We start from the raw sequence: 11,781 nt of genomic DNA, 5'->3' as shown, positions 1-11,781 counted from the left end.
CCACTTGTGATCACATATATGTATCTCGCTAACCGTTCTAGCAATTTGTACCAAGCTCGGTATGGTTATTGTGCTTGCCACATAAAAGCAAACCGTTGAAAATTGTTGAAATCGGACTAAAATTGAGGCCGCTCTTCATATAACGGTAAATTTCAGAAATGCTTGAAATTTCAATATTTCGAAATTTAAGGACGCTAATTTACTTAAAATGTATACACCCCGGCTTATCATGTAGCGGTAGCTTTCGGAAAGGAGGAAAACATATATCTAATACTTGCGCCGGGTATTTAATGTTCGGCTCCGCCCGAACTTAGACTTTCTTACTTGTTTTTATATGGCATTAATTTTCTGCGTCTTTCGAACCCATATTGTGCATGTTTTTACCTTATTCCTGTCGAGAGTTCGACGGTTTTGTCCGCCGACAATCCCAAATTGTACACATCGTCGCTCTCTTTTATTGATCATGGATGTGCGTGTGAAAAGCAAAACATCCCAGTGGGAAAAGGGGAAAGCATTACCTTTTCCTACCAAGAAAAGATTAACAACTACGGTTGAACGAAAAGAAAAATAAGAAATGTGAGCGAGCAGAAAATGTGTAGTTTTCACACACAAACAAAACAAAAAGTTTGAGCATTAGCTTAGGTATGTCTATTTTCACGTTATCTCATAAGCTGAATGGGTGCGTTCGACAACCAACTTGTTGGTCCCGGGTTCAAACCCTGTCGCACGGGCATTATTATTTGTCTATAAATTCATTTTTATATTCTATTTATAGTTTTGTAAAAGCATGCAACACATTACTTTCGTATGAAAACGCTGTAGATAAATTCTTGCATCTTTTCGTGCATAGGTTATAGGGGCTATCCATTACATTTTGCATTCCCAAACATTACCTTTTGCCACTGGGATATAAAATACCTAAATGTTTGTATGTACATAAGCAGGTGATGTTTTGTTTCAACCCTTAACAGCAAAAGTTGAACTATATTTTACTTGTTGCTGCCCAGTAAAGCTTGCTCAAGCATTTACACGTTCTACATAACCTTAAAACAATGTATGATATTAATTTTACTTATTTATAAATATAACGAATGAATTTAACCATCTTTCCTACATCTTTTCAGCTACTTCGAGAAGCATCAGTCGCATTCGTATCAGGTGAGTGATGTTGAGCTGCAAAGGTCATAAATAATTCAAGTACATATACTCATAGTACATACATACATACATGCATATGTAGTGCATATTTGCGTTAGCCCAAAACACGCCTATGAATGATGCTTTCCGTTTATTTTTATCGCCACACTCAACAACACTTTTAATTTATATATATCCTAATATGCCTATGTGAGGATTTTTCTTCCTTTCTTCTCAAATCAAGTACATATTTGGAGTGCGTCCATTTCCTTTGCATATTGCTGTTTGCTTTACATTTTTTGGTTAAATACGTTTGTACGTTAGTTTTTCAAATACATTTTTTTTTATCGCTTTTATTGGAAATATTGCTACTTAATTTAATTTAAAAAACTTTAAACAAATGAAAATATGTGCATACATATGTACTCAGGAAGAAATGTATACATACTTCATATACTATACATCGCATCAATTGAAACCGCAAAGCAGAATTTCTTTTTAACTTCGTTAAATCGAGGTTTTGCTCTACATAGAATAAAAGTTTGTAGCTCAATATGTTTTTTTGCTATAATATGATATAGGTTGGAATTAATTCGTAGTTTTAAAGCCATTGCATATGATTTTGTTCTTGATCATTACTTTATGCACGTTTGGTGTGGTCGATGGTATTGAGGGAATCCTTATATCTCAAGCCATTGGAAATGATGGCCGCTGCTTAAGAAATGATACGGCCCATAGACTTAAAATTAGAGAATCTCGCTAGGTTAGCGGTAACAGGTTAATTCACATAAAAAACCTTCCACCACACCTCAAGTCAGACGGATACGGACCTTACGCGCCTGCGTCTTAATTAGAAAAATAGGCTGTATAAGAAGAAAAGATTGTCATAATGTTATGCAGAAACTGCCGTCTCTTCTTCTTGATTGGCGCTGTTACATCGTGAGAGATTCTGGCCGAATTCACTATAACATGCCAGTCTCTTCTGTGCTAACTTACGACAATCGGAAATGCCAAATGAGGACAAGTCTTCTCCACCTGGTCTTTCTTTCCCAGAAGAGACCTTATTCTTCCTCTGCTACCAGCATCGCAATTCGCGTTGTCCAGGAAAAGGTGCGCAAGGCTGCAATAGCCATTTACAGCTGCAGACAGGTCAAAAGTGGGGTAAGTCTCCAAATCTTGGATACTGGTGTTGTTGTTGTGTATACTGTGGTATCAGACCTATACGTCTCTATGGCGTATTCGCTTGGTGGCTAGTCTTAGAGAAAAAGACGACCGTTCTTAAACTACAGAAAATACAAATAACGGCGCTAATCTTTATACGTGGTGCCTTGTGGAAAATATTATCCTGAACATTTTACCAATAGATTAAATGGGCATAATTGTACATCAAATGCCGCCTACTGCTGCAGGGACTAAAAATTACAGAGTTATTCATACTACCATTCTTAATAGCTAAAAAGAGGGAGTCACTATTGTCTCTTATGCTGAGATTGCTCGATAATAGCGTCAGGGAATGGAATTGATGACCTGTGCTCGAAAGTAAACGGTTACCGCTCCGAAGCTTCTTCATTGCAAGGGGCCTAACCCTCTCCCCTGAGAAATCCTCGGACACCATTTTCATAACCTCGTCGAAAGAGGTCAGACTACAGCTAGGAATTGACGTCGACGGCGAACTAATTTCGACTGTGAACAACCCCAAAATACTCGGAGTTACGTTCTCTCTTTCTCGGCGCGCAGAGCCGCAACAATGTCCTCAACTCGCTAGCTGGCAGCACCTGGGGCACAGGCTAATAAGCGTTGTTGGTTTAATATATACCACCGAATAGTAGCCATAGTCTTTACGCAGCTCTCGTCGGAAAGTATATTCTCTCTGGTTTGTAATAAAGCTGGTGATGATCATCTTTGTGTGCTTGGCGACTTCAACCTTGACAATTTTACCTAGTCTAGCATCATTTTCAAATCGTCTCTTAGTGCTTGTGATGTTAATAGTCATAGTGAAACCTATCTAGTTTCTCAAATAAGCTTGGCCGTGTTTTAGATTCAATACTGGGAGAGCTTGTTGTCTCGGAATGTTTTGATATCTTTAGATCCACTGTAGTCGGCATTTATAACAGTATTGTCCCAGTCCTAACAAATAAGCGATATAAAGTGCCCTGGCCTGCTGAAAATCCGAAATAAGAGGAACCACTACAACGTTTGGATAAATTATTGCTCACAAACTGCGTCCTAAGCTTTGAATCTAATAAAAAAAACGAAAGCATTTTGGCATTATGTTAATTCAAAAAAAAAAAAAAAAACGAAAGCATTTTGACATATTATGTTAATTCAAGAAAAAATTCTAGTACTCCCTCTATACACCTTCTCCGCGATAAAGCGGGTAATACGCCCACAGCTGCTGCTAATTTGTTTGCGTAATTTTTTTTAGTCAAATTTTGTTCATGATTCTTACATCGATTAATATGTTTCTCTTAACATTCAACAATCTCTAGACTTAGTGCAGCTTTTATAGGGTCCGTCCATAGGGTCAGAGGCGTTAGTTGAGTGGGGTTTAGTGGTCATGCGAAGATGTGTCTCTAGTCGTGGGGTGTCTCCGCATGCCGGCACATCCGCATCTAGTCTGCTCAGGTACGACTTTAACTTACTGAAGTAGCCAGAGCGAAGTTGGACTATTGTTGTTCGAGTCTCTCGAGAAAGGCTCTCAAAACGGCGTTCACAGGTCAAAAGTCAGTGTCCTCTTGCGAAAGCCGTTTATGGCCTGTCGGCAAGCTGTCGAATCCATAGCTTGCTTTATGAACCTCTGCTTTAATTGTCTGTTCGGGTGCCCACGTCTGATCTCCCTACTAAGAATTGCTTGCAAAGCATTGTGTTGTTTTCCCTGATGGGGAGCATTTGCGCCTATTTATGTAAGTGATGTTCTGGCGACATCAGAAGACATCCGGCCGTTGTCCGGGGTGCTGAATTTTGTGTAGTTTGTAGCTTCATCTATTTGTGGTCCCCGGCGTCCACACTGGCGCTGCGTAGTTTAGAACCAGAAGGCCAATTGCCTTGTATGTTGCCAGCAATGTTTCTTTGTCTTTGCCCCAGGTACTGCCGGCTGGCGATTTGAGGACCTTGTTGCGGCTCTGTACCTTATTGACTATTGCTTTTGTGTGCCCGAGAAGAAGAAGGAAGGTGCCGCTCTATTGTAGTAGTGGGCGGCATCGCTGTTGGAATTGGCGACCGAGCAGAGCAGCACGGGCCCTCGGGAGTTCCTTGTCCAATCTCGCGTGCTGCGCAGACCTGAACATGCCCTAAAGTGGCTCCAGCCAAGACAGGTGTTGTACTTTACTGATATCACGTTACGGAATATCCTGGCCTGACGCACCGTGCAGATTGTTGGAGGATCCAGGAGTTGTTGGCGGAGGCGCGTGTGTTGTGGTGCGGTTATATCTGTTGTGTGGTTGTGGTGTGGTCTATTGCGTGGTTTTGTGTTGAGCTGCTTCGGCGGACTTGGGTGTGTCGTGGAGGCACCTCTATTTGAGCCACATATGTTGCGGTCCACTGCCGGTGAGTCCTTAGGCCTGACCAGACTCGGAGGTTACTCCACACGGTGCAAGTATTGCACTCGACTGAGCAGGTGTAAGTTTCTGGCTCAGGGTTTGACTCGATGCCAGCTCTGAGCAGAACAGTACGTAGCAGATGTAGCCCTATGCTCGAACAACGGCAGCCCTTGTTCGGGTAAAACCCGAGTCACTCCGGTACGTAGAAACGGCTGTCGTGGTGTTTGTCGATTTGCTTATGTATACACTGACAAGGCCAAATCACTGATAAGGCTCTATCAGTTGATTTCTGAAGAGCTTCAGTCCTTAAAGTTCGAAAAGGTTGCATTTCTATCAATAAGAAAGAGTTCACACCAATCTGTTATTGTACACAATAAAATTTCCAGGAAAAAAAATACTTTCGACTACAAACTGACATTGTAAATCCTCCCTCAGCCGATATAACTTAATTCCAACCTGTACATATTTAGGAAGCAAACATTTTTTCCAAAATTCTGAGAATGAGACAGGGCCTTTTCAAGTCGCTGGAAGTAGAAATTTTACGGGCAGCGGAGTCTGTATAAAAAAAAATGTTTGCCTGGCATTTAGCTAAAAAGTCGATGCAGGGATCTTTTCATAATGACGCACAGGTCTTCGGCTATAAGGAGGCAGGTGGTAATAATAGTTAACCTGCACCGATTTCGCAGAAACTTGGCATGTGCTCCAATTTTACTTTAGAATAAGGAATTATTAAATTTTTTAAAGGTGGGATAATTGCCAAGCCTTCCACTTTGGTGGGCGGAAACATTAAATTTGATCCGATTTAGATGAAATTTAGTTTGTAATCTCTCTTTTAGTAGAAAACCCTAAATATAAAATATGGGAAAAATTGGATCACTATAACGTCTACAACTCGCCAAAAATGTGGCGCCAATCATTAAATGTGATGGAATTTTGGTTAATTTTCGTTTTCTGCTTTCCACTCTCAGAAAAGCAATATTTATACTTAAAAATTACGTATGTGTAATGCGCTGTTTATAATGTATAAGAAATCATGTAAATCTTTTCGCCAACGCATAAAGGAGTAATTATTTGCATAGTAAAAGCGGTCAAAATTATTTGGGGTGTTTTTCTGTTACGTAATAAAAGAAAATACGAAACTTAATCATAATTAGGCATTTATATGAGAAAAAAGGCTAACTACATTTATCTTAGGTTCATTTTCGTGACATATTTATCCATAGAATACCATAGGTCCGCAGAAAACAAGCTTAAAAAAAATTCGAAAAACGGCATTCATATATCTATGGCATATTTATGTAGATCGGCGAGTTCGGATATGCCCTCCTTTTTTTCAGATAGGCTCTCATTTACGAATAATTGCAAATTGTGTAGAATTTTCAGTTTCCAAAATTTCGATGCTTTCTCAATTTAAATTAAAGAAGTAACTTAAAAATATAAAAAAAGAATTTGGTAAAGTGTGCTAAAAACCCATCCGTTCTCGTCGAAGATCTAAAGATGACTGAAATTTGAGGACATTTCGCACACCGTGTTCAAAAGAGTCACAACTCAAAATAATACGTTTGTCAGAAAATGCGAAAAACTATTTCTTAGCACATGATAATTTATCAACAAGAGCGACTTTACCTAAGATTTTTTTAATTATAACAAACATTTGCTCCAGCTTTTACTGAAAGGTAAATAAAAGCTCTGCGTACATTTTTAGCGCATAATCGCAAAAAATTATAAATTTTGAGTTGTGACTCTTTTGAAGGCGGTGTGCGATTTAATTCAGTAAATCTCGGTACTCAGCTCCGACGAAAGCATTTCAGTATCAAGCGCACTTTTCCTTATTCGTTTTCTTATATTTTTAAGTTATTTTTACTGATGAAGAAAACAGAAGGAAGAAACTAGCGCTGCATCGAGTTTTTCCACCGAATCTTTGACACACAGATTTTTAATTATGTCAGCATCGACTCTTCCTATAACCATTTCTTTCAAATTTTTGCTAAAAAAATATCCCATATAGATACCCATTTCAAATAGTTCAAAAGAATATAAATTATAGTACGTGCTTTCTTTTTGTACGTCTACTAGTTTTATTTTAAGATTTGTCCATAAAAAACATAATAACGAAAGAAATAAATCCAACTATTAGAAGTTCAAAAAAAATTATCACAAAAACAGCTATAAGTTAAATTGACTATAAAAATGCATGTCCAAAACTTTTCTAAAAAACCTGATACACAAATTTAAAAATTTTCGCGAATTTCGCCTTTGTTGATACATTTTATGTGGCAAAATTACTTGATTTGTTTATAAATTACGAATGAGCCGTAAACTGCAATAATGTGAAAATGCTTTAAAAATTACTTTTTCTGTTCAAAATTTTCAAATCGCTAAAATGAAAACCCCGAAAATTACGCTGTTTGAAAAAGTCATGTTACTTTTTTCTTTGTGCAGTCTATTTAGCCTTATTCGACAAGTGGATCCAAGTATGTATTCGCCACTGCCCTGAATTTTCCATGGCACTTAAAGAATTGATTACAGTGGAAAAAGAAACACTTGCTTTAATGGGTTCAGAGCAAACGCATTAGTCGGTATCGCGCCGATTCCAGTATGTTTCTGGAAATGTACCGTTCGTAGGGAGGAATGATGTGAAATTTTGTATTTATGTATTTATTTACTTTTCGCTCTCTAAGTCCAACCGGTTTTTTAAACCCAGTGTCACCACGACTTTTTTCCACCTGCCTCCATATAGTTGAAACACTGTTTCACGACAGGTATGATCAATTAAACGGTGTTACAAAATAAAAAAATAAAATGCACGAACTTTTTATGCGACCTAGTACAGGTCGTAGCACTGTAGTAATTCACGGAACTGTTTTCAAAAATTTTCTAACACTCACATTCTCAACTTATTCTTACAATACCATTTTGCATGACTTTAGGCATTTCTATCTCGGTTATTTTTTTAACCAATTTTAACTTTATATAGAGTTTTGGAAAGAAAAATCTTTGTACATTTAAAAAAATAATAAATTTTATGAGCACATTGTAAATATGGGGAACATTTTTGGAATAAATCTGAAATTTATACCAATTTTTATTATTTTTTCCACTTCAACAACATTTTTTGCCAAAATTTCGAAAGCAATAGTCTATTTTAGTCATTACTTTGAAAATAATATTTAATTCCAAGTAAAACTAGGTGCCATTCATTGAAATCAATAAAAAAGTTATAAAAATCCAATTGATTAAAATTTTATGCGAAATATCATGGAAGTAATTATGGAAAAATCTTTAGTTCAAAGTGGAACAAATAATAAAAACTAGTTTCCACTTATTTACAATATGCTCACAAATCCTATTATTTTATTAAATAGTCCAAATATTCGTCTTTCCAAAGCCATATAAAACTTAAAAATAGCCATATTGAAACTTAAAAATAGTCGAGCTAAAAATTGTTTAATGCGGGAAGTCATGTAAAAATCAATAATAAATCGAGAATTTGAATAAGCCGAAAATTTGAGGGTGTTACAAAAATTTTAAACGCAGTTTCTTGAATTTCTCGACCAGCCCTACGACCTGTACTAGGTCCCTTAAAAAGTTCATGATCAGTGTAACACCGTGTTATTAATGGCTCGACTATTTTTCATCCGATTGTTAAAAATGAAAGTGTTTTTGAAAAGAGGATTAACATACCCTTTAAATGATGTACAGCAGTGTTCTCGAAAATAAAGTTAGTATATTAAAGTGCAAGTTTCACTTCGCTAAAAATTACCGTTGAATTTTAAGAATTTATTGCGTACCTTCTTTCATATAAAAATGATTTTGTTCGTGCGTTATATGGAAGAAAATGCGCAATACCCTCGGCAAAAAATTCTCGGAAACTTTTGGCGACTTCAAACTCGCACTTTATTATACTAAACTTTAATGGGCTATAAAACTGCATACTGCATATTGCAAAAAAATCGAATTGAAAAATTGAAAATTTCGATGCAATATTTCCTGATAATAAATATTTAGCATTTTCCCGAGTTCTGTATGAAATTAAAAAAAATAATTCTAGTGGATTTTGCTGTTGAATGAACATATAATATAATGGAAAATATAAATAAATAAAATCGTCAAAACGTAAGGTTACGCATATTTTTGTTGCTGACTGTATATGTACATAAGTATGTATGTCAAATAAACTTATTTTTTGTATACATGCATAACTTTAATTTTGATTTTTTTCTAATTCTAATAATGTCTTTTCAAAACTAGTATTTCTTGCTAAAAGCAAACTCTTCCTTTGCTAAAATTATAATGATTAAGTTTTATAGCCAACTTTCTGTTTGCTTGATATTGAAATAATAAAAACCAAAACCTTCACATTTCTCTATGACCTGCTTGTGTTTCGTTATTCATTGTATGTGCGCATTTTTCAACAATTTGTTTTTAATAATTTCTTCTCCAACTGCAAACATGTGCAAACTGCATCGGTCTTCTCGTTAACTACATCAACCAACCAGCGAACCATCTCAGCATACAATTTTGAAAGCTCTCCTTCGTTGTAGTCACTAACAAAACATACCAAGCACTTACAACCCATAACCGAGGATAACATAACTAAGTTAAAAACTAAAGAAAAAATAGCTGAAAGTTTTCGCGTCGAAAACGCCAAAAAAAATGTCTAAAACAAGCAATGCAAGCAATTGTAAGTTAGTAACATCTACAAATCCTACAACATAACAAACCGACAAATAACCTCTCACATTGTGTGTTCCATCTACTCAAGGCAACTCATTTCGCTTCGCGTTAGTCAAGTAAAACATTAACAAAAAAAGAAAAATTATAATAATAAGAAAATTAAAAAAAACATGATTTAAATAATACTACACCAATACTTAAACACAAATCGTTAACATCATTTCAAAGTGCACCTACAAAAGCTTGAAAAAAAAATTGTACTTAGAAAGAAATTCCAACGCATCTGCATTGTTGCATCAACGCTTAGAAAAATTAAAACAAAAAAAAAACACGAGTGTGAGTGCGTGCACAAAACACTATCAACTTAGTGTCTGCTCAGCGAGACGCTTCCTGCGATTCGTGAAGCGTTCTATTTAGTACACTCGCGCGATTCCACTGTTTATGACTACCACAAATAGTATCGCAATAGACTTACCATTGGCACCCGGCTGTAACAAAAGTGCTGCTGTCGGTCTGTGTCGCATAGATGATGTAAGTAGAAGCGCGCCGGTCGTGGGCGTACGCTGCGCATGCGCTTGTCCATATGAAAAACGTATGCACAGTAGCGTCACATGGCACCAACACAACTACTGTAGATAACTTGAACACAACTCTTTTTTCTTACACAAGCTAACTACTAAAAAAAAAAAAAATGCAAAGTTCGTATGAACACTTGGCGGCACGATACTGAGGGCGAAAGGTGTTACGAAACAGAATAACCTTAAAATTAAAACCCACTCGCCGCATGTCCTGCCGCTAAGTGTACCTCACACTGCTGCAGATTCATACTTTTTATTCCCAGTTTAATGTTGGCCAACTGTTATCATGAATCATCGCTAAAAATTCAAAAATTATAAAAAAACAAAAAGATGCAAAAAAATCTACTAAACGAAAAACGAAACTTTTTTTTTATATGTAACGCAAATTCTAAATTATTTATCTCTATTGGCTATTTACATTTCACATTCATTGGCCATTCCCCCAAATGTGGCAACTACTTTTCTTGGTGTTTTGTGTATTTTGTTTTTCCCTGCATTTGATAGTTTATCAGCACCTCATTTCGTGCTTTCAGATTTTCACGCAATTTGTTTTATATTGGTTTTATTTATATATTTGTGCCTTACAGAGTTCCAAGTACAGTTCAAAGCGTGATTATGAACGCGATCGGTCATCCAACTATCGCGATCGGGATCTGTCACCATCTGGTGGTGGTGGTCCATTGAACAATGGTGAGCATAGTTACATATGTCATTTATGCCAACTAAGAGTACAAAAGAATTTCGTAATAACTTGATTTTGAAATTTTCTCATTTTCAGTTTCGCAAAGATTATCGCAAACTACTATGAATAATGGTAACAGCGCTTCGTATCGTTCACAATCGCCTGAAATAGATTCGCCATCGTCAAGGGGACACGGTTCGCACGATATACGCGATCGTGATCATCGCGGTAGTGATCGTTTCAGTTATATGCAAAAAATGAGGGATCGAGATCGCGATGTGTATAAAAAGGAGAAATATTCAACAGGTGAGTTGCTAAAAGAAATATCTATAGAGATTTGCACACGACATACGAATCTTAAGGGCATATAAAAATATTAGGTTAGAATACGTAAGTGGCAACTAAATGTAGTTTTGCTACCGTTTACCTGGAATGATTATGTTAAAATCAACCAGCATGTTTGGTAAAATTGAGTAATCAGTGCTTACGAAATTCGTGTGGGTGGTCTGCGATGGGCACGATCTTTGCCACTGGGAACAGGAGTACTATTCAAATTTCTGGCATTATCAGCGAGGACAGTGAAGCGCTGTTCGCTGCGGTGAGGTGCTCGACTTTCGAGCGACCTAGTTTCTTCAGCATCTGCTTCAAGATTTCGTGCTTTAGAACATTTTGCGCTGTTATTAGCAGCCTTTAACACGGTGCGACGCTCTTCCTTTCTGTATGCACAATAAACTGCCGGGTGAATAAGCGCGCTTACTTCCATGGTCCCGATGAGGACGTGTTGCCAAAGCTAATAGTTACATATGTACGTAGTCCTTTCGTGTGGTCGAGTTGGAGAAGTATTTTAACGTTGTCTATACCTTTCTGACCCCACTGCAGAGATTACAGATTTAAGGATGCTCATCCCATTTTACCTGAGTCTGTCGGATGCGATCACGCACGTTAGGGGGTTAGGACCCAGGGCGCACCATCCAGTTGTCCTTTTCCGTGTTGATGAATGTACGTTTTACGGATGTGCAAAGTTATGGTTGATACTAACTATGATGGGGCAGTTTGTGGTGGCTGTAAGAAATGCATAATCTTTTTTTTTTCTCTATTATTACACATAGACTAATAAACATTTGCTTTTGCTACAAAGTAAGGCACATTTTGATAGCTATTTGGAAGC

The 11,781-nt window shown here is 37.0% G+C and overlaps 1 protein-coding gene across 6 annotated transcripts in view; it reads left to right on the top strand.

The window, feature by feature from the left end:
• LOC108373167 (WW domain-containing adapter protein with coiled-coil-like) overlaps positions 1 to 11,753 on the top strand; it is a 22,422-nt gene extending 10,669 nt beyond the window's left edge. For 2 of the 6 annotated variants that reach the window (XM_017629018.1, XM_017629020.1), the window contains exons 2-5: positions 1,125 to 1,158; positions 9,176 to 9,884; positions 10,519 to 10,621; positions 10,710 to 11,747. In XM_017629018.1, the coding sequence (XP_017484507.1) occupies positions 9,795 to 9,884; positions 10,519 to 10,621; positions 10,710 to 10,984 (468 nt within the window). In that variant the 5' untranslated portion in view covers positions 1,125 to 1,158; positions 9,176 to 9,794 and the 3' untranslated portion in view covers positions 10,985 to 11,747. Of the gene's footprint in view, positions 1 to 1,124; positions 1,159 to 9,175; positions 9,885 to 10,518; positions 10,622 to 10,709 lie in introns of all 6 variants that reach the window. The other 4 variants (XR_001848938.1, XM_017629019.1, XM_017629022.1 and 1 more) reach the window with 4 other exon arrangements.
• The last annotated feature ends 28 nt before the right edge of the window (positions 11,754 to 11,781 follow it).

Source organism: Rhagoletis zephyria, unplaced genomic scaffold, assembly GCF_001687245.7.
Source record: "Rhagoletis zephyria isolate East Lansing unplaced genomic scaffold, Rhagoletis_zephyria_1.1 Rzeph_scaffold_06435, whole genome shotgun sequence".
NCBI lineage: Eukaryota > Metazoa > Arthropoda > Insecta > Diptera > Tephritidae > Rhagoletis > Rhagoletis zephyria.
Note: the sequence above shows the minus strand (reverse complement) of the source record. Positions and strands in the feature narration are given on the sequence as shown.